This window comes from Triticum urartu, chromosome 1A (assembly GCF_056163025.1).
Source record: "Triticum urartu cultivar PI428250 chromosome 1A, HENAU_Tu73, whole genome shotgun sequence".
In the NCBI taxonomy this organism is placed as follows: Eukaryota; Viridiplantae; Streptophyta; class Magnoliopsida; order Poales; family Poaceae; genus Triticum; species Triticum urartu.
In genome coordinates this window covers 18,884,409-18,908,015 of record NC_141873.1, presented here as the reverse complement: position 1 = coordinate 18,908,015, position 23,607 = coordinate 18,884,409, and the positions used below count along the sequence as shown (strand labels likewise).

Below are 23,607 nucleotides of genomic sequence, written 5' to 3'. Positions count from 1 at the left end.
TAGAGCTTCATCACATCCCCCGACTCAAAAATCAAGCAGCCGATGATCTAGCAAAGATAGGCTCCAAGAGAGAAGCCATTCCCAGCAATGTGTTTTTGGAGCACATCCGCTCGCCGTCAGTCCAGGAGGATCCTTTTACAGAAGAAGCCCCACAACCGAAAAGTGCCACAGATCCGACTGAAGTCGAAGTTCCCGCTATGGTCGACCTGATCATGGAAGTCTTGGCCATCACTCCCGACTGGACGATACCATACATCGCATATATCCTAAGGAAAGAGTTCCCAGAGGACGAGGAAGAGGCTCGACAGATCGTCCGCCGATCCAAGGCCTTTACAATCATAAAGGGGCAGTTGTACAGAGAAAGCGCGACTGGAATCGGTCAGAAGTGCATAACTCCGGAAGAAGGTCAGATGATCCTTGATGAGATCCATTCAGGGACCTGCGATCACCATGCGTCCTCCCGAACCATTGTGGCCAAAGCATACCGGGCGGGATTTTACTGGCCAAGAGCAAATGAGATGGCAAAGGAGACAGTTGACAAGTGTGAGGGGTGTCAGTTCTACTCCAACATGTCCCACAAGCCCGCATCAGCCCTGAAGACCATTCCACTCGTCTGGCCCTTCGCTGTCTGGGGACTGGACATGGTCAGCGGTTTCACCCATGTGCTTGTGGCAGTCGACAAGTTTACCAAGTGGATTGAAGCTAAACCCATCAAGAACCTCGATGCTGGCACTGCTATTAGTTTCGTCAGAGGACTAACATTCAGATATGGAGTCCCTCACAGCATCATCACTGACAATGGGTCAAACTTCGATTCAGACCAGTTCAGAGCCTTTTGCGCCTCTCAAGGCACTCGTGTCGACTATGCGTCAGTCGCCCATCCCCAGTCGAATGGACAAGCTGAAAGAGCAAATGGTCTGATCCTCAAAGGACTAAAGCCTCGGCTAATGCGTGATCTCAAACACGCAGCAGGTGCCTGGGTCGATGAACTTCCGTCAGTTCTGTGGGGATTAAGGACCACCCCTAACCGGTCGACTGGAAGAACCCCATTCTTTCTTGTTTATGGAGCCGAAGCCGTTCTGCCAAGTGATCTCCTTCACAACGCTCCCCGAGTCGAGCTTTACACCGAAGATGAAGCAGAACAGGCTCGGCAAGATGCAGTAGACCTCCTGGAAGAAGAAAGAGAGATGGCCATGATCAGATCGACCATTTATCAGCAAGAATTGCGTCGATTCCATGCCCGGCATGTGAAGAGTCGAGCCTTCCAAGAAGGGGATTTGGTCCTCTGAGTGGATCAACAGAAACCACACAAGCTTGCTCCTACTTGGGAAGGCCCCTTCATCATCACCAGAGTCCTCCACAATGGAGCGTATCACCTCTTCAATGTTGATCGCCAGATCGACGAGCCTCGAGCTTGGAATGCGGAACTACTCCGCCCCTTTTACACTTGAGCTCAATCTTGCACGAGATGTAATAAGAAAAATTCCCGCAGTTCGTTTTTATCGAAGGCAAGAGTGTTCCATTAATTGTTGTCACTTTTGTTTACGTACGAAATCCCCCAGTGGGTGACTTAGCTGCGAATCCGTCTCGCCTAAGTTTGAAAAATCCTACCGAGTGGAGAGCAAACCTCCCACCCGGGGGCTTAGCTGCAGTCCAGCACTCGCCTAAGTTCTCCTACGAAGAGACTTAGCTGCAGTCAGCACTCGCCTAAGTTTGAAAAATCCTACCGAGTGGAGAGCAAACCTCCCACTCGGGGGCTTAGCTGCAGTCCAGCACTCGCCTAAGTTCTCCTACGAAGAGACTTAGCTGCAGTGAGCACTCGCCTAAGTTTGAAAAATCCTACCGAGTGGAGAGCAAACCTCCCACTCGGGGGCTTAGCTGCAGTCCAGCACTCGCCTAAGTTCTCCTACGAAGAGACTTAGCTGCAGTGAGCACTCGCCTAAGTTTGAAAAATCCTACCGAGTGGAGAGCAAACCTCCCACTCGGGGGCTTAGCTGCAGTCCAGCACTCGCCTAAGTTCTCCTACGAAGAGATTTAGCTGCAGTCAGCACTCGCCTAAGTTTGAGAAATCCTACCGAGTGGAGAGCGATCCTCCCACTTGGGGGCTTAGCTGCAGTCCAGCACTCGCCTAAGGCCTCCTACGAAGGGACTTAGCTGCAGTCCGCACTCGCCTAAGTTTGAAAAATCCTACCGAGTGGAGAGCGATCCTCCCACTCAGGGGCTTAGCTGCAGTCCAGCACTCGCCTAAGTTCTCCTACGAAGAGACTTAGCTGCAGTCAGCACTCGCCTAAGTTTGAGAAATCCTACCGAGTGGAGAGCGATCCTCCCACTCGGGGGCTTAGCTGCAGTCCAGCACTCGCCTAAGGCCTCCTACGAAGGGACTTAGCTGCAGTCCGCACTCGCCTAAGTTTGAAAAATCCTACCGAGTGGAGAGCGATCCTCCCACTCGGGGGCTTAGCTGCAGTCCAGCACTCGCCTAAGCTCTCCTACGAAGAGACTTAGCTGCGGTCAGCACTCGCCTAAGTTTGAAAAATCCTACCGAGTGGAGAGCGATCCTCCCACTCGGGGGCTTAGCTGCAGTCCAGCACTCGCCTAAGCTCTCCTACGAAGAGACTTAGCTGCGGTCAGCACTCGCCTAAGTTTAAAACCCTACCGAGCGAGAGCAAACCTCCCGCTCGGAGACTTAGCTGCAGCCCAGCGCTCGCCTAAGTGTGAAAACATTTCTCGTGTCCCAAGGACGACGAGGGGCAGGTCGACTGCCACCTTCTCCTTCGGAGCTGCACCACAGACACAAAGTTACTTCGAGTGAATATCAAATCCCACTCGACGGGTCATCCACAAAGAGATTCAACGACAAACCAATTACGGATAAAGCCTAAAAGGTCCTAGAAACCTCAGGTCAAAGTACTCGAAGCCCCCGGCTCGGCAGAGTTTAACTGTTACACTTCCACTCGGCATTCCGAGGCAAATTTAAGGCAGAGTTTAACGGTTTACAAAATACACTCGGCATTCCAAGGCAAGTTTTTTCATTCCTCAGGAGGAGGAGGACTGGCAGGGGCCACGAACTCATCCAAGTCGATCCCATCTGCGATGCGGGTGGCAGCAGCAATAAATGTCTCCATGAAGTCTTGGAAGTTGTGCTTCCTCGTGTTAGCGACTTGGATGGCGGCCAGCTTCTCCTCCTGCACCTCCTTACAATGGACGCGGATCAGGGACAGAGCCACGTCAGCGCCACACCGAGCTGAAGACTTCTTCCACTCCTGCACTCGGTCAGAGATTCCATTGAGTCGAGTCATCAGAGACTCGAGATCGTTCTGGAGGGTAGATTCTGGCCAAAGTGTCGAGTCGATCCGCGTCATGGCAACCTTCAGTCGAGCTAAGTAATCCACGACGCCGTCAACACGAGACTCCAGACGGAGCACGTTCATTGCGGCCTCGTCCTTCACAAGAGAGTTAACAGGGTCCAAGCTCGGCTCCACTCGATTGGTCTTCTCTTCAAAATTCTGGCAAAGCTCTGTATACAAGATTCAAGGATAAGACAATTTTCACAGAATGAGTCGACTCAAAGACCAGTCAGAACTGAATGTGCACCTTCAAGCTTAAGGTACAACTTCTTGGCGAGGCTCCCCAAGTAGCTCTCCAGGTCGTTTCTCCCGCGAGCGAGGCCTTCCAGCTTCTCGCTCAGGGTGAGGTGCTCCTTCTTCCAACGCGAACACTCCCTGTTGGCTTCCTTCAGAGCGGTCTTCAACTTGGTGTTCTCCCCTTCTAATTGGTCGACCGAAGCCAGCTTCTGCGCGGCCAGAGCGGTCTTATCATCAGCCTCCTTACGGGCAGCAGCCAAGTCCCGATCCTTCTTCGCCAGAGCTTCTTTCAGTTTTTCTGCAAAAAATGACGATTGAGTCGGAGCAAGCGAAAAGATACTCAAGCCTAAAAACCAACCAGTCGACAAAAGTGTCTTACCTGCGGCGCCGTCTCTGACATTCTGCAGCTCTGTCCTGGCCAGCTCTAGATCAAGGTTCATTTGAATTTGCTGCTTCTCCAAGTCAGCCAAGCGGGTTCCAAGATCACAAGATTTCTGAAGTCAAAGAGGAGGAGTTACAGTTTCAGTAAAAAGGAAAAAGCAACAAAGGCAGTTAATACTAAGACTATGGTCGACTGCCAGCAGTCCACCATAGTCTCGGGGACTACACCCAGTGGGTGCACTTAGCGTGCCCCCACCGGTTCCTATCCCACTCGACCGTTCCGTGAAAGTCGAGTCCAAGACAAGCTGCTTCCGAGCAGTTAAGAGACAATAACAGAGTTTCTAAGACTACAGCCGAAGCAAAACATTCGACAGTAGCCTCGGGGGCTACACCCAGTGGGTGCACTTAGCGTGCCCCCACAGTAAAAAGAAGAGAAAAGACGTCGACTGCCCGCAGTCGACGAGGTTCCATTCGGCACGACCCGATTAGACAGAGCGAAGAAACTCAACTACGACTCAATTTAAAAAGACTCCAGTCGACTGCCAGCAGTCGACCGTAGTCTCGGGGACTACACCCAGTGGGTGCAATTAGCGTGCCCCCACTCATCCAAGAATTGGCAAAACACCCAGTGGGTGTACAAACTTAAAGACCTTCGGAAAAGAGATTCTTCAAAGAACATACCAAAACAGACCAAGTGTTGAAGTCGACTGACCTGGACATTGCTCTGAAGAGCCGAGCTTGCGTCGTAAGCCGCCTGGCAAGCCTCCCGAGCCACCTTTACCTGCTCCATCATGACTCCAGCCTGGCGTACAGCCTCCTTCGCAGCAGCCGCTTGGTCCTCAGGGACGGGGTACGCAGCAAAAAGCGAAGACGGATCTGCAGCCGACGCCGAAGGCTGAACACTCGTCAAAGGAACAGCGAAAGTCACGGAAGCCCGAGTGGGTTCGCCATCATCCTGAACCGCAGCCTCAGGCGCGGGAGTGGATTGCGGAGCCTTGCCAGCCAACACCTTCTTCTTCCTCTTCACCCTCAGTGGTGTGTTGTCGCCGTCGTCCGGGAGATCGATAACATGAGGAGGAGCTGCAAGGAAAACATTCAATCGACCAACACCTTCTCCAGTCGACTCGTAGGCAGGTCGGCAGTGATCGTACCAGGGTTGGAGGTGACAGCGTCCTCCATCTCTTGGTCGTCGTTCCTGGCGGAGACCTCAGAAGTTGCACCACTGCAAATCTCGAGAGTTAGTCAGTTGGCCCAGTGAATCGACCGAGGATCCATCCACAGTCGACAAAGGAAAGCAAGTATTGTTGTTACCCCGAAATGGTGGGAACAGCTATCTTCATTTTGGGCAAGGCCTTGGGCGGCTTAGATGGCGCCGTTCGTGGGTGCTTGGGAGCCTTCCCGGTCGGCGGAGGAGAAGAAGTCCGAGGGCGTTTCGACGACTGCCCAACGGGAGCGGCCGCCTTGCCGCGTTCCTGCGCTGGATCGTGGGCGAGCTTGGACCGTCCCTCCAGGCGGGAGGGTTCAGCCTCCTCCTCCTCCTCACTGGAGAAGATGTCGTCGCCCTCCTCTCCCTCGCCGTCGGACTCCCACTCGACCTGGTCGTCCCCGCTCTCGCCTCTGCTCCCCTCACCTTCCTCGGTCGACCCTTGTGCCCCGCTGGGCGTCGAGTACATATCAGTGGTGGCCTGGAGGACAACGAACAGGACGAAAGTCAGTCGACTTATACAAAGAAGACTAACGCAGAAGGCCAGATATCTGACACAAAGACATACCTGATCCACTTCATATGAGTTGTCGAGTGGAATCACCCTTCTGGCTCCTCGGGGGTTGTCTTTGTTCCCCGTGATACTTGACAGCCACCCTGCCAGCATCTCATCGGTGACCTCCTCCGGGTGGATCCGAGTGGTGTCGTCAAGGCCAGAATACAGCCACATCGGGTGGTCTCGCGCCTGGAGCGGTTGAATGCGCCTCTGGAGGAAGACCTCTAACAGATCCATCCCAGTCACCCCCTCACGGACAAGCTCAACCACTCGGCCCGCCAACACCTTGACCTGGGCCCTTTCCTCCGGCGTGACTTTCAGAGAGACAGGCTTCTCGGCTCGGTCGAGGGAAAAAGGAGGAAGACCAGTCGACTGTCCGGGGGTCGCCTGGTCCTGGCAGTAGAACCAGGTCGACTGCCAGCCGCGAACCGACTCCGGGAAGGTGATAGAGGGAAAACAGCTCTCCCCCCTCGTCTGGATCGCCAGGCCCCTGCACAGCTGGATCACTTGCGTCTTTTCATCACTCGACTTGGCCTTTTTAACCGACTGAGAGCGGCAAGTGAAGATATGCTTGAAAAGCCCCCAGTGCGGACGGCAACCCAGGAAGGCCTCGCACATGGAAATGAACGCGGCAAGATAGACTATGGAGTTGGGGGTAAAGTGATGGAGCTGCGCTCTGAAGAAATTCAAGAAACTCCAGAAGAAAGGATGGGGCGGCGGAGAAAACCCTCGGTCGATGTGGGTGGCTAGGAGCACACACTCACCGTCACGGGGTTGAGGTTCAATCTCTCCCTCCGGAAGACGCGCAACTTCGTGGGGAATGGCTCCCCCCTCGACCATGTCGTCAAGATCGTCTTGCCGGAGCACCGAGGGCATCCAGTCGCCCTGGATCCAGCCTTTGGGCAGGGCGGTCCTGGAGGAGGATCCGCCCCGAGCAGATCTCTTCCCTTTCCCCGCCGCCGCCGCCTTCTTCGCGCGCTCCAAAGCAGTGGTATTGCCCTTCACCATCGTCGCCGGAGAAATCTCGCACGGGCTCGCAGCGCTAGGGTGAGAGCGGAGGTAGCAGAGAGACTGGCAGAGGGAGAGAGGAAGAAGGAAGGAGAAGAGAGCGCACGGCCTGGAAACCCCGATCCAGCAACTTATAAGGGGCCGCTCCCGAGTGGCTGACCGGTAGGCCCAGGCCATCCAGTCAAATCCCGCAACAGACGCGCGCGCAGTACGTGGCAAAAAAGGCGACGCGGAGATCGAGGAACTTCCGCTTTATCGCTTCCGATTACTGCGGCTGCTCCCGTCCCGCGCGCTTCCCAAAATCCAAATCCCGCGACATCCGCGGGCCGCAGAACAACTTGCCAAAAAACAGAAGACCCCGATCGCGCCAGCACTCGGTATGGCACAAACAAAGAAATTCACTCGACGGAAGGCCTAGAATGGATCAAGGCGACTGAAAAAAGTTGGCAACGCCATCCGTGACGATTGTCCCGAAACGAGGCGCTCACATAGCCCGAAGAACCAGTCGGAAAGTTCTCCAACTCTTTCCCCACTCCAACCTCGATCCATTCGGGGGCTAATGATGAAGACATGTACCTAGGGTAGGGACACGGACCTGACCGAAGAGTCCTACTCTAGGACACCCTTGGGAGTAATTACCTTTCAATCGACTTAAAGGCATCCCACTCGACAGGTTCAAAACACTCGACCAAGAAGCTACCACTCGACCATGAAGCTATTCACTCGACTACCAGAAGATCTACAGTCACTCCGTAGGCAAACGGTCAGCTGTTAAGTAGTCTTCATGGTCATTACGGCACTTTATTAGAGGCGTTACCAGTAACGCCCCATCTTAAATGTACTTTAAACCCTGCATTACTGAGGGCAGGAGGGGGTCGACGAACTCTATATAAGCCACCCCCCTCCTTAGTAGGAAGGGTTCGCACCCCTGTAATCCATACACGTATAAATCCAGTCGACCGCCTCCGGGCTCCGAGACGTAGGCCTATTACTTCCTCCGAGAAGGGCCTGAACTCGTAAACCTCGCGTGTAACAACTTCCCAATAGCTAGGATCTCGCCTCTCCATACTCACCCCCCTACATCACTGTCAGAGTTAGAACCACGACAAGAAGCATGTGGCTTTTCAATCTATTGACAGTGGAAGAAGATTCCTGACTTGTGCACACAAGGTTTGTACAAATCCAGATAATAATGCCATTTTATCACCAATTTACAGTGACAGTGGCTTTTATCTGAAGATTTGCAAATAACTGGATAATGTCACTTAACTGAATGTTTCTTTGGATGATAGGAAGTACCTAAATGCACCTATGTGGAATGGATAGACCCTTAGTGGCTTGAAGCATTGAAGATGAGCATAGCTACCATATGGAGCATGTATGAAGAGGAGACAAAACAAAGGCTACAAGAAAATGTGTTGAGTGCTGAACAGAACTTGAAGATCATGGAAGAGAAGACAAAAATGGAGAATGAGCTGAGACATTTCAAGCTTGATTTTGCCAAGATGGTGGCTGAAAAGGAGAAGGCAATGAGTCAATTAGGAAACACACAAATTGCTCTGGCTTATCTGAAGGAAGAGCTTGAGAAGAAGAAGAGCACTGACAAATCTGTAATAAACATTCATCAGGTATTCAGGGCTAAGGCAGAGAAAGAGAGGGACCAAGTCATGCAGGAGAGGGATCAATTGAAGCAAGAGAAGAGAAAGCTTGAGTACATGATAGGTGACTTATTCAAACACAAAGAGGAGACCAAGGAGAAGATAAAGAAACTTAAGGGGATGCTGAATGATTTTGACTGAACTTATCTTGTTCTTGTCCCTGTGTAAACTTAATTTGACCAACTATGTTGTGAAATGGATTTGGTTGTCAACTGATTTTATCTTGCCTGTCAACTGAATTTTAAGTGCAATGGATTTGGTTTTCAACTGTAATATGTTGTCAAATGATTAGAATTGAATTGAGACATGCTGTGTTGCTGTCTAAATAAAGAAGTAACATAACAACATTGGTACATAACTCCAGTCTTCATATTATTTGATCAGTTATCCATTACAACCATCACAACATGCAACCATTACAACCATCAAAGCATGCATCCAAACCCAAAAAAAGTACTTGATCTACTTAGTGTGCTATGCTCACTGATTCCAGTACATCTCACTTCTTCATGACTACTATGAAACACAACACACAAAGCACCATAACAGCAGCCATCACCAGCTTCAGCAGCAGTAGGATTTCTCTACCTAATCCAAGCAGCATAGCAACTTGCTGCTTGGTAGCAAAGTTCTTCTCACTAGGGGTGCCAAATGACCCAAAATCAACTCTGCCAGCACCTCTCCCAGCCATGCCTCTTCCAGCTATGCTTCTTGTGTTCATTGCTTCAGTCCTCTTCCACTCAAGCTCCTCCCTTTTATCCTCAGCTGCTCCTATTGCATCCACAGCAGCATCACCAACAAGAACCCTATGTTCAACAAGATGCTACACATATTCTAGCTCCCAACGTCAGAAATCACAGGTGACCTATAAAACAGAGAAACAGAGCATTTTTAGTTAACTATAAAGTTCAGTTAACTACAAATTTCACTTAACTACCACCAACCAATTGCAGTACAAACCTAATGCCAGTTAACTAAGTTCAATCTGACAAAACCCTAATGCAGTCTTACACATCAATCTGATGCAGAACCAGTGAAGAAAAGATCTACCACACAGGTAGAGGAACTTGACCTGGTGTTTGCTGCACCTGTAGAAGACCCACCCCTCGTGCTCGTCCGTGCCAGAGCGGTAGAACTTGACCTGCTCGCCACAATCCGGGCACGGGATCAAAGGAACCACAACGGAGCGGCCACATAGCCCAGATCGAACAGAGCTCGAAGATGACATGAGGAGAGAGGCCGCGGCAATGTCTGTGGCGGTGGAGAGAGGGCGGCGGCAATGGCTGCTGCGGCGGCGGCGAGGGCGGCGACGGAGGGAGGCGGGTGGGCTAGGGTTGGGGAAGGGAGTGGCTCGGTCTGACCCGACCAGGTGGCTCGATCCGACCAGGTGGGCGACCAGGTGTGGGGAGGAGATCTTTTAATAAATGCCAGTTTTGCAAAACCCCCCTAGTTGCCTGCGTATTCGAGCGAGCAAGCGCATGTGGCAGTCAGCGCACCGTTGGCAGCCGTTGACTCGAGCCAGCTCAGCGCGTACGTATAGAAAATCGTATTTTGGACCATAGATGACCCCCTAGAGCAAGTTTGGTGACCGTATTGCGGGTATTTGTAACCATAGGGACTAAAGCTAACGCCAGTGCAAGTTAATGGACCTGTAGTTAATTTTTATCTTTCTACATTTGGTCGAGTTTGCAATGTATGCAAGTTGAATCTAAAACATTTAGAAATCGCAAGTTATCCAATAACTGATAATCTTCATACCCTATGTCTCCTCTCCCATTAGGTTGATCTCTAACAGAACAATAGCCAATGTCATGAGTGAAGAGGAGATGATTCGCGAGTTCAACAACATGGTCACAAGAGAGTCGGAAGCATACGAGCCTACAAGCTTGTTCCACGGCTGGAACGATGATGATAAAATAAAGTACATGAAGCAACTCCAAGTCAATTTGTCAGATCAAACTGGAGCTGCCGATCTTGATGAAATGGATGTCTTGGTGAGTCACTAGTGCAGAACCGGGCAATAGCACCGGTTCGTAAGGCCCTTTAGTGCCGGTTCGGTAACCGGTACTAAAGTGTGGGCACTAAAGGCCCCCCCTTTAGTACCGGTTCAGCACGAACCGTTGCTAAAGGGCAACCACGTGGCACGAGCCAGCTCCGTGGGCACGTAGGACATTAGTACCGGTTGGTAACACCAACCGGTACTAAATGTTTGGGTGTGTTTTGGTTTTATTTTTATTTTTACTTTAATTTTGTGTTTTCAATTTAATTTAGTGATTGTTTTACATTATAATGAGTTGTTAAATCATTAGGTGAATGTACCGCAGATTAGTTTGACTGGATGCATGTGGATCCTAGCTAAGTCATCAAGTATATGTCATATCCATATTATATATACTTGATCACCTAATTAAGTGATCGAGGTAATATGGATATGGCATATACTTGATCACTTAGCTAGAATCCATCCAGTTGAAACTAATCTGCGGTTTCTTTCATAAATGATATAATAACTCATCATCATCATCATCATATTAATATAAAAAATCTTGCATCATATATATCATCACCAACAACAGTTTTCATAGCTAGCTAAAAATCATCATATAATAGTCGTCTCATTACCATTACTTAATCATCATATAGTCATTACCGCTATCTAATCACCACCAACACTAGCTTAAAGAAGAAACATTCACTTGTACCAGAAGCAAAATATCATCGAGTTCAACATGGTAATGATATTATAAGTGTTCATAACACCACAAAAGCAAATCACTCTTTGAGATTAAGTTCAGGACGAAGAACACGGACATGAGAGGACAATTACTAAGAGCATGAGCTAGCTAATTAATCACTCCTGCTACTCTCTCTCAGGTAAAATAGCATAGAACATGTATAGCTTTCCTGATTCATCATATTGGAGCATGCAGATGAACCTGTCTCCTAATCGTGGGTTGCGCTTCAGATTGCTGCCCCCTAGTACTTCTATGCGATCGTTCACAATTTTGCTCCAGTCTTTTACTATTAAGCATTCCTCGCTATTAGGAATCCTGAATGCACTAAAGTGCATTGTAGGATATCTTGGCCGTAAGCTAACAATATTCATGGTACCTTTAGTCTCGATCCAATCAGGCACAAAATTCATCGGGAGTCCCTGTTGAAGAACATCGTATAGTAACATACTTAGCAATGAAGTTTAGCTTAAAAAAATAATGTATGAAAAGACGCACTGAGGAGAAATAGTAGAAATCTTACCATCTTCTCTAAATATATGTGACCGTAGTTCAGTACGAACACTATTGGTCGCACGTTTTGAGTACTAACATTTCTAAGTGCAGATAAAAAATTTGTCTTGACAGCATCAAGATCCTCAAGCCATGAAACATAATGACTTATCTCCTCGCAGTTTAGTTCAGCCCCGGGACAGTGGACGGTCCTGTCTACCAAGCGCCGGACATGTTTGCTTGATTGGAAATAAGCTGTCAATATAAATTGAGATCCATTAATTATTCAACTGGTTCAAATAATCTCATATCGAAGACATAAATATGGTTGAGAAACTCACATAATGGTAGAACTGGAGGCGTCTGCACATCGATCCAGATGTCTCTATTACCTTCAATATCATCTTCCGGACGAATATCAAAGGTGATAACCATATCAGGCTCAAATGCATAAGCCTTGCATGGTGCTTCCCAAGTTTTGCATTCAAAATAGGTGTATGTGTCTGCATTGTATAATTTGACGTTGAAGGTATAACCATGCTCGGTCTTCAAGTAAACTCTTTTTACCTCCATAGTTTCGTTACGACTGAAACCTATCTTATCCAAGACAAAAATTCTTGCATGGAGGGGGATACGCTAGTAGAATAGTGAAAAATTAAAATTAAAAGTTGAAGCAAATGAAGCATAAGTCATGCTTAATTACGAAAAAAAACTTGTCGTTATGACTTACTGTATCCACTTCGAAGTTCTCATCCAGCTTGATGCTGAAGCATCTATCATCAACTAGAAAATTTCTGCCACACAGGCCGCGCTGGTCTTTGCAGTATTCGCACATAATGAAACCGTGTTCGTCGTCAGACGACATTCCTATGTTCATAGGTGAAACATTAAACACTTATTAGTTCTATTAATTCAACTAATTCTGGTAAATCAACTAGTTCAACTAATTAATTGAACTAATTCAACTAAGCACTTAGGAAAAATATACCTAAATAAAGTAGCTCAACTAATTTAACTAACTAGTTCAACTAATTAATTCAACTAATTCAACTAAACTAGTTCTATTAATTTTCTTACTAAAAATAAGGTAGCTAGTTATATATAATAAAATGTTAATTAGATAATCAAATCTCATATAACTAAATTAAATATATATCTAATATATAATTTATATCTAATTCATCTAACGTTTGACATTAATATCTAACATATGTTCATATATAGGTGAAACATTAAACACTTACTAGTTCTATTAATTCAACTAAATAAACTAGTTCTATTAATTCAACTAAGAATTTACTAAAAATAAACTAGTTCTATTAATTTCTTACTAAAATAAAGTAGGTAGTTCTATATAGTAATATTTTGATTAGATCATCAAATCTCATATACCTAAATTTTCTTACTAAAAATAACTAGTTCTATTAATTCAACTAAGAATTTAGTAAAAATAAACTAGTTCTATTAATTTTCTTACTAAAATATATAAAGTAGACAATTTTATAACATTTATATATAACTGACATTTCTAATATTTCTATAACTAAAAACAGAAAAATTTCTAACATTTCTATAAATAAAAAACATAAAAATTTCTATAGCTAAAATTTATAACTAAAAAACTAAAAAACAATGTGTGTGTGTGGACATGGCGGCCGGGGCAGGATCTCACCGGTGAGGCAAGGCGACGGGCGGCGCCGACGGGGATGGTGAAGACGGGGATGGCGACGACGGGGATGGGGACGGGGCGGCGACCACGGGGACGGGGACGGACTGGGCGGGGACGACTGGGGCGACGGCGATGGGGACGGCCGGGGCGGCGACGACGGGGACAGGGACGGGGCGGCGACGGGGGCAGTGACGGGGGCGGCGGGCGATGGGACAGAGGAGAAAAAGCAGATGAGAAACTGAATTTTTTAAAGTGTTTTCTTGTATAGGATGGTCCTTTAGTACCGGTTGGAGACACCAACCGGTAATAAAAGCCAACTTTGGCCAGGCCAAGAGGCGGGAAGAGCACCCTTTAGTACCGATTGGAGCCACCAACCGGTACTAAAGACCACCCTTTAGTACCGGTTGGAGCCACCAACCGATACTAAAGGTTGTGCGCTGCCACCCGCGGTGCACAAAGTTTAGTCCCACCTCGCCGGGCGAAGGGCAGCCGCACTGGTTTATAAACCCAGCCGTGGCTGCCCTTTCGAACTCCTCTATAAAGCAGGCTTCTGGGCCTAACTATGGCGCGCTGCCCTGTGAGTCTGCTGGGCCTTGTGGGCCTGAAATTGCACGCCCGTGGTCTAACAGGCCCACAGGGCAGCGCCCCAAATTTTTTTTATATAGTTTTTTTCTTTTCTGCTTTATTTTTTCTTCTATTTATTTCTGAGTAGTTTTTTTCTTTTCTGCTATATTTATTTTCTTCTATTTATTTCTAAGTAGTTTTTATATAGTTTTTTTCTTTTCTGCTATAGTTTTTTTTCTTTTTTGCTATTTTTTCTTTTCTGCTATTTTTCTTTTCTGCTTTATTTATTTTTTTCTATTCATTTATTTTTATATACCATGCCAAGTTGATGGTTGAAAGTTGATGACGTCGCTTTGAATGCTGCATACTGAATGCAAAAGAAGTCCGGAGTTCAAATAAGTTAAAAAAACATTGAAGTGCCCGTGTAACAGATGAGTTCTCGTCCGAAACCCTGATACTCCGAAAAAGATTGTCCAGTTTGTACATGAAGTGCGTCCAGTTTTTGCCGTGACCCTCTCTACTCTTTCGCACATGCTATGCGGGTGAAATGATGATACCATGCCAAGTTTCAACATTTTCACAGTTCATTTTGTAGTGATTTTCAATTTCACGGTCATTTAGCTCTCTAAACAATTAGGTAAATGACTGAAAATAGCAAATGATGTCAGAACATGTTGGAAACTGATGACGTCGCTTTGAATGCTGCATACTGAACGCAAAAGAAGTCCGGAGTTCAAATAAGTTTAAAAAACATTGAAATGCCCATGTAACAGATGAGTTCTCGTCCGAAACCCTGATACTCCAAAAGAGATTGTCCAGTTTGTACACGAAGTGCGTCTAGTTTTTGCCGTGACCCTCTCTACTCTTTCGCACATGCTATGCGGGTGAATTGATGATACCATGCCAAGTTTCAACATTTTCACAGTTCATTTTGTAGTGATTTTCAATTTCACGATCATTTAGCTCTCTAAACAATTAGGTAAATGATTGAAAAACAGCAAATGTAGTCAGAACATGTTGGAAATTGATGACGTTGCTTTGAATGCTGCATACTAAACGCAAAAGAAGTCCGGAGTTCAAATAAGTTTAAAAAACATTGAAGTGCCCATGTAACAGATGAGTTCTCGTCCGAAACCCTGATACTCCAAAAGAGATTGTCCAGTTTGTACACGAAGTGCGTCCAGTTTTTGCCCTGACCCTCTCTACTCTTTCGCACATGCTATGCGGGTGAAATGATGATACCATGCCAAGTTTCAACATTTTCACAGTTCATTTTGTAGTGATTTTCAATTTCACGGTCATAGCTCTCTAAACAATTAGGTAAATGACTGAAAAACAACAAATGTAGTCAGAACATGTTGGAAATTGATGACGTCGCTTTGAATGCTGCATACTGAACACAAAAGAAGTCCGGAGTTCAAATAAGTTTAAAAAACATTGAAGTGCCCATGTAACAGATGAGTTCTCGTCCGAAACCCTGATACTCCAAAAGAGATTGTCCAGTTTGTACACAAAGTGCGTCTAGTTTTTGCCGTGACCCTCTCTACTCTTTCGCACATACTATGCGGGTGAAATGATGATAGCATGCCAAGTTTCAACATTTTCACAATTCCTTTTGTAGTGATTTTCAATTTCACGGTCATTTAGCTTTCTAAACAATTAGATAAATGACCGAAAAACAACAAATGATGTCAGAACATGTTGGAAATTGATGACGTCGCTTTGAATGCTGCATACTGAACACACAAGAAGTCCGGAGTTCAAATAAGTTATTAAAAATAAAAAAAAGAGGTGCAATGCTGGTTAATTTGCTTCAAGCCTTTCGGAATAGTGTAGACTGCACTACACATAGCTCAGTGCAATCTATGCTATTCCGAAAGGTTGAAGCTAATCAACGTGCAGGTGAGTATTGCGCCTCTTCGTCATTGTCTCTACACTCACGGCTTATAAACCGCTCATACTGTCTCTCCCTTGGTGAGGTGGGACTAAAAATCAGTTTACTAAGAAACTCTAGTACCGATTCATGCCATGAACCGATACTAAAGGTCTTCGTGGGGGCCCCAGCCTGACCACAGCCGCACTGGCCTCATTAGTACCGGTTCATGGCATGAACCGGTACTAAAGGTTGCCCACGAACCGGTACTAATGATGTCCGCTCGCCTGGCCGTTGGAACCGGCACTAATGGCCGGCTCAAATTCAAACCGGCACTAATGTACTTCACATTTGACCCTTTTTCTACTAGTGAGTGGAGCTTCTCCTCTACAATATAATGTTCTTTTTTGTGCATGTATAACCTGAGCAGTGATCCACTAAATCCCTGTAGGCTAGATTATATCATTCTCCAGTCTGAACACAGGTTCAGCTGTCCTCTTTCTTATAGCAAAAGGGGGCAAAATCATTATGTATGATCATGCACAATTCAAGCAGAATGGAGCCAATGCATAAAAACCTCTAGAATCCAACTACTAAATGAACAAGCAACGACAAAAATATCATAAATCTGAAACCACGGATCTCTCTCAACATAACTTCTGAATTTTGACCTACAGCCAATAGAATGCCATTCTCCAGTTGGACACAAGTTCAGATATAATTTTTCTTATAGCGCAAGGGGCAAATTCATTAGCTATGATTGCGTACAAATGAAGCAGATAACTGTACAATTGTACCAAACTACTAATGCAATTCAGGTGTGATAAGATTCATAAAGGTAGTGTCAATGGGGACAAATTTATTATATTTTTGACCGGAAAACACAAGAGAATGCTTCGCACTTAAATGGGAATATCAAACATTCATGCTAAACTGAACTTACTAGAACAACACACAGTTCACTAGCCTTTTTGTTCCAAAAGGATACAGTTGTGCATAATGACATATAGATTGCATATGAAGAGAGAGTGAATAGCAAAACCAGAATGGAGGATCTGCTAGCAACTTTAGCCTCATAGGTTAGTGAATAATGTTTTAGTTTTCCTTGAAATGGTTAATTTAGGTAGGTAGCTACTCACTACTTGAATCATATCTTGCTTCTTGCTTACTTTTATGTATGGCAAGGATTTTGAACAATTATTGTCCATTATTGTAGTTAGATAATTTAGGGAAAACTTAGAAATAAAAATTTATGTCATGTATGTTTACTATGTTTCCATATATTGTGCAGCCCAGTGTAATGTTTGATATCACAAACGACAAGAAGGCTAAACAAAATTACATATCCTCAATTGGACATTACAGATCATGGCAATACTCTGGTTCAGACAAACGGTATCAGTTTGGGTCAAAGAGCAAACGAGCGTTTGTTACAAGGCCGAGTGGTGTGTTTGTTTTCTATTTTAGATACAATCATTTGGTCGTGGGGTTGATTGTTGATGGGCAGAGTGGTTGGGTTGAGGGTGCTGTTACAAATAACTTAGATGATGAGCGTCAATTTGTACTTCAATTCCAAAGAAAACCTTCTGAGCCTGACTACATTAGAAGTTCTCGTACACATAATCTGAAGTATGATGGCAATTACACGAAAGCAGGAAAAACATATGAAGCAAAGCTTGGGATTTGGCATGTCCGTAAAGCAATAGAGGAGATAGCTAGTTTTGATCCTCGAGTTACAAAATCTGGACCTGAACCAATTCATTGGCAAGTTCTGACTCTTTTTTCAGTGGAAGCCGGTAGACTTAATCATGTCTTTCGTCGCACGTCGCTATCTCTTTCTGTTGCCATTGGACCGGATGGAACACTGAAACTCCCCACAAGTGGGGAACAATTCATACTGAACTATCTGAAGCTTTCTTTGGTTTCTCTTGAAACAATCGAAGGTAGACCATTCATTCACGTGAAAGGCACAACACCTAGAAACCTTTATCAAGTTTTGTTGGAGATCTTGATACTAAGAAGAGAAGTTATTTTTTGAACTTGTTTTATTCTCTCGGATGCCCCACCTATGAAATTCAAGAAGAATGAACCAAAACGGGATAAAGGAAGCAGACTACTGATAGAGAAACATAAATTGGAAGCTGAAAATGCAACGGGTCACAAATATCTTGTGGGAAAACACGGTGGAACTACTGCTTATCGCTGCGAGGATTGGTTGGTAAACCCATTTAAGGAGGTAATACATGCCACAATATTTGACACGTTTCATGCATACTCTGATTGTTCTTCTCTCTCAAACTGCAATTTGTTTTCAGGTTGTAATGACTGTCGAACATGTTTCTGCAAATGGGCGTCCAGATGTCAGGGACAGTAAAATTACTATGGTTGCAGAAATTCTGAACAGGGATGCTTCGGCTGTAAGGACCTTACTATCTTTTTTCACTTACTGTATACACCGATGTCCATACAACGTTCAATTTTCACATCATATTGTCAAAACTAAACTGAGAGAACATCAAAATATTTCTTGTGATTCAAAATGCCCAAAATCTATTGACTATTATCTGAACTCTCTGTCAAACTCACGTTGATCAGGTAACACCAAAGATCTTACAATCGCAAATGTGTAATGGTCTCCAAAAGCTTGATTTAACTGAAGGACAGATTGCAGCCCAACAGTTCATTGGTTTAGCGACGTCTTTAAAGAGGTCCATTCAAGAGAAATGGTATTGGGAGGACCAACATCAAAAGGTTAATTCTCAATAGACTATGTCTTTATATTCTTATTTACCTCCCTTGGCAGTTTGTATTATTAAAATGAGGCATCTAATTTGATGATTTCATGTCTCAGCAGAAAGATCAGAGTGCAACTGGTGGATGCTGTCTCTCCATGTTAAAATATGATATAACTACAAGGCGCGCATATGCATCCGCACAAGGCAAGCAACTTCCTTATCCAAATGTGCCAGCATATTCTTCTAAAATTATTTCTAATATTATACCTGAAAACTAACTCTTCATATTGTACTCGGGAAAGAAGCAAATATGTAGTACCATGCATTTTAGACTCGATCATGTGTATGGGGCACTAGGGAGGACCTATATTTTCTGTTCCCTATCCTGAATCCTGTATTGTGATACTCTTGCAAGATCTTTAAATATCTACGTAAGGTTGGTCTATAACTATAACAATATGCGGATATGTTTAGTTGTTTGCAATCACCTTTGCTTCGGTGTCAAGTAAACATAATGGTGGCAATAAAAATGTCATTTATTTTGGCAAGAAAGTCCACTACATTTGTGATAGTATGTCTCCATTAAACAGATTTCTGTCATTCCTTCTCATTAAGGTGCTTGTTCATTCGTAACTATATTTTTATGTTACTATCACAGGAACTTCTTTTTGTATCAGTTTCATTATTAAACCCCATCTAATATTTGGTCTCTGATGATTGTATTTGCCCTTTCATATTTTTGTCGTGTGCTGTTGTATAATAGTTAATAATTCAAGACTAGTAAAAAAGAGTACTAACAGTAATTGTGCTTTCTTATTTGGCTGGTTACATTACAAATTGCACGATGATGCAAATAAAAGATGCTAAATAAATCATATTTTATTTTGCTTGTGCTTGTCATCTGATCTTCCCTGGCAAATATGCGTGGCAACACAACCCCCATGACGACCCTGTAAATGAAGCATCGCGAGAATCCAATTTAAAGATCCGTAAATCTGTCGCGCTCTAAGTTTCATACTGATGTAAAACCTGGATTCATGTTGGTGTTACTGATGTATAAAAGATGGTAAGTTTTCTACTGATGTGAACTTCTATTCATATCAGGGTAACTACCACACAGAAGACGCGAACTTTGTATATATTTGTAATCTTGTTTGGATGAACATTTATTACTTAAGCAACAAATTGATTTTGCAACTTGTGTGGACTATGGTCATGGATTCAGGGAATTCATGTCATGTTCCTGCAACATACATATTTTTTATCTGCAATGTCTGTACTGAAATCTCAAAACCATTTGTACACCTTGAGCTGAGATTCTCTTCTCACACATTTTTTTTCTTCTGAAAAGTACACAGTTGGCCTAATAAGACATTTTAGGATGACTGGATAGCCAAGCGCTGAAATGTCCAATTAACTCTTTTGTACTGATTTTCTACTCCCAGAGGAACCGTGGCATGATGAACCCGGAAGGAGGTTTCACGTGGCCCTGGGAGCTGACAATGGCCAAGTGCCAAAAATCTTGAAAAGACACATTGCTAGAATAACTGACAACATGCATACTCAAAATAAGAAGGCCAAGTTAATGGTGGCTGAGCATGAAGAAACATGCCATGCTAGTGCACAAAGGGAATTATCTGATGAATTGTCAGGTTTGTCTATATTTATTCTCTTACAGTCTGTTTTTTTTTTACCTACATATGAACTATTTCTTTTTAAGAAACCCAGAACAGGCTAAATACTAACCCAGCCTTTGTTTACCGCTTGGAGCCTGTATTAAATTACTGCTGGTGGACTGATGGGTACTTGCTCAGGAATATTTTTCTACTGATGTGAACTTTTATTCATATCAGGGTAACTACCACATAGAAGAGGCGAACTTTGTTTATATTTGGAATCTTGTTTGGATGATGTTTTTGCAATTTGTGTGTACCATGGTCATGGATTCAGGGAATTCATGTCATATTCCTGCAACATGCGTATTTTTTATTCTGCAATGTCTATACTGAAATCTCAAAACCATGTGTACTCCTTTAGCTGAGATTCTCTTCTCGCATGATTTTTTTTTTTTTGAAAAGCACACAGTTGGCCTAATCAGACATTTTAGGATGACTGGATAGCGAAGCGCTTAAATGTGCAATTAACTCTTTTGTACTGATTTTCTACCCGCAGAGGAACCGTGGCATGATGAACCCAGAAGGAGGTTGCACATGGCCCTGAGAGATGATAATGGCCAAGTGCCAAAAATCATGAAAAGACTCATTGCTAGAGTAACTGACAACATGCATGCTGAAAATAAGAAAGCCGAGTTAATGGTGGCTGAGCATGAAGAAACTTGCCGTGCTAGTACACAAAGGGAATTATCTGATAATAAATTGTCAGGTTTGTCTATATTTATTCTCTTACAGTCTGTTTTTTACCTATATATATAATATATGAACTATTTCTTTTTAAGAAACCCAGAACAGGCTAAATACCAACCCAGCCTTTGTTTCTGGCCAATTCCCCTGTCTGTTTCCTACTACTAAGGCTACAGTTTATTTCAGACTCGCTTGGAGCCTGTCTGAAATTAATGCTGGTGGACTGATGGGTACTGGCTCAGGAATGTTTTTTTACCTTGATTTATCACAACCCCATTGGTGCATCTGATAGCATGATACTGTTTGTCATCAAAGCGTTTAACATTTCATCTTTCACATAGTGACATGACATGGGTAGTTTATGGTAGCCTTTTCCTAGAAAATGACCAGATAGAGTGTGCTAATTTAATTTCATGATTTTTCCACATTGAAGATAGGCATAAATTGTATTTATCGATTCCAAAAAACAAGGCTACTGTCCAGACTCTCGAGGCACTTGATAATTGAGCTGGTTACCATATTTTGAAAATATAGAAACAACATGTTTCAGTAAAAAGGAATATCAGCATTTGATTTGTTGATGCACAAACTCATGTCAAGCCAGCATGTCTTGAACCGTATTGCTGGATGTTACTGTGATTATTATTTATTTTTAAAATTTTAAATCTGTCTTCTATTCTATGATTAGTGCCCTGCTGCCACAAGCATAGCGCCTATCACTTTTTAAAACATTGGCAGATGCTAATCTAGTGCATTTTTGAGGATTCAATTTTGTCTTGAACTCGAGTTAGCTAGTTTTCCATAGCATTGTTCACATGTATATGGTCAATCGTTCGTTCCACATCGTATAGTTTTGTACTTTAGAAGGCGAGGTGCTCGCTTTGTACTTCTAGGGGATAATTCACTTCAGTAGAACAGTGTTCATGGTGGTAATATGTAATTTTCATTTACTTGTATATTTTGAAATATGGATCTTTCTTCACCACCTGTTCACTGAATTCATATTATGATTTACAAGCTCAACCCTTGTACTTGTAATATTCTTACATATCATGGGTGGAGTTGATGTCTTATCAAATTTTGCCTTTCTTTAGGTTCGCATGCAACTTTGGCAGAAGATGTTGAGTCCAGAACTATTCCCGTGACAAATGTATGTGAAGATAGACTATCTGATTGTTTTCCTTCTCTCTGTTGTGACTGTACTTTGTTTCTTTCCTTGACTTTTATTTTTTGGTAGAGGATATATTCATTGAGTTACTACATCTCCATCGAATGATTGTTGTAGGTACGTCTCATGGCGACCAAGGAAGCAGAATTGTCAACTCATTTTATGAGTGGGACTGGGACTGGGCTTAAGATAAGCTTGTTGAGAGATGCAGTTGCTAGCCACTCTAAAGGGTATATACATATATATATATATGTATGTATGTATGTATATTTCAGTACTTCCAACTTGGTTTACTTGAGCTATCCTTGTATTGTTAATTCTTTTTGGTTTTCGCCAGGGCTGCATGTGTTACTTTTGATGACATGGAGTGTACTGAGAAGGCTGTATCTTTCTCTAAATTTGCCGAAGTAAGACTCTCTTTTTTATATATTCAGTCTCATTCTATCCAACAGATGCAAAACCCTGTTCCTATTCCATAGTTAGATGCCTTGGTAATTGATTAATCTGTCTTCCTAAAAGAGAAGAAAGAAAACAGAGGCATAAAGTAGTTAGAACACTGGGCCTATCCACATTATAGTCGACAATGTTTAAACATATGAAGCAGAGGCATAAAGTAGTTAGAACATTGGGCCCATCGCAGCCTCAGAAGCAGTTTCTTGATTTATTTAAATGTTACATAAACGGCATGTTGTGTTTTCAGGTAAGGTGCAAAGCAGAAAATCTGGCTCCAAGATTTCTGGCAGCATGCAATCTGTACTGCCCTTGTCCGATTCCTTGTCCACTGCCTGGCCTGCCCTCTAACTGAAGAAATCTGAAGGCAGGGTTTGCCAAGGAAAACATTGCTGCTGCTGTACACTAACCTGCCAACTTGAGACGCGATAGAGAATCGGACATACGCTGCTACTGCTATCCGAAACATCTGTCTGTCTTACCTTGTTAGTTGTTGCAGATGAGAGTATGAGATGAGGAAGCTATTTGCCGCTCTGCCAGATTCAAAATCAATGAACTCACCAAAGCCAGACCGAATTGCTATGTACAACAGAGCATAATTTGATGGCGTACCATGTGCACATGGTTGCAGATTCCCGTGATGTTGCGCTTGCATATTTGGGTTTTTTTTTTCACATGGTTGCCCGTGCCGAGTTGCTTCCATTCCATCTGTGTGTGCAAAACGTTTCCTTCTTCCTTTGTATTGCACTCCCTCCAACGTTTTATAAGGCGTTTTGAGAGTCCATGACAGTGTCAAAAAATGTCTTATATTATGTTACAGAGGGAGTAGTATTGTTTATGGTTGCTATGAAGTTGTACAACAATTAGTATGAGGTCCTTTTTTCCCTAAATGTAACGTACACTGTAACATGGGGTGCAGGCTGTTCTATCTTAGACCCACCTTTTTCCCAAACTTTCCATCTGTAAACATATAGAATCAGATCAAACAATTTATAAATTATGATTAGCAAATAAAAATTTCCAATTTATGCAATATATTTTTCTGAAATATGTTTTGTGCAATTTTCTCGAAAAAGATATTCTAGTTCTGTGTATAATATTTGTGCATGTTAGACAAATTGTTTATGCAACTTCCTTTCTTTCGCAGGAACTGCTGATGCAACTTATGCCTGAAAT

The 23,607-nt window shown here is 43.9% G+C and overlaps 1 protein-coding gene across 1 annotated transcript; it reads left to right on the top strand.

Annotated features, from left to right (window-relative positions):
- The first annotated feature begins 17,786 nt into the window (after positions 1–17,786).
- Positions 17,787–22,934, top strand: LOC147988499 (uncharacterized). The gene is made up of 11 exons (XM_087534975.1): positions 17,787–17,954; positions 18,034–18,135; positions 18,314–18,469; positions 18,573–18,657; positions 19,899–20,105; positions 20,626–20,835; positions 21,908–21,963; positions 22,099–22,211; positions 22,319–22,388; positions 22,682–22,734; positions 22,931–22,934. The coding sequence occupies exons 1-11, from the start codon at positions 17,787–17,789 to the stop codon at positions 22,932–22,934; spliced, it is 1,224 nt and encodes a 407-aa protein (XP_087391101.1).
- The last annotated feature ends 673 nt before the right edge of the window (positions 22,935–23,607 follow it).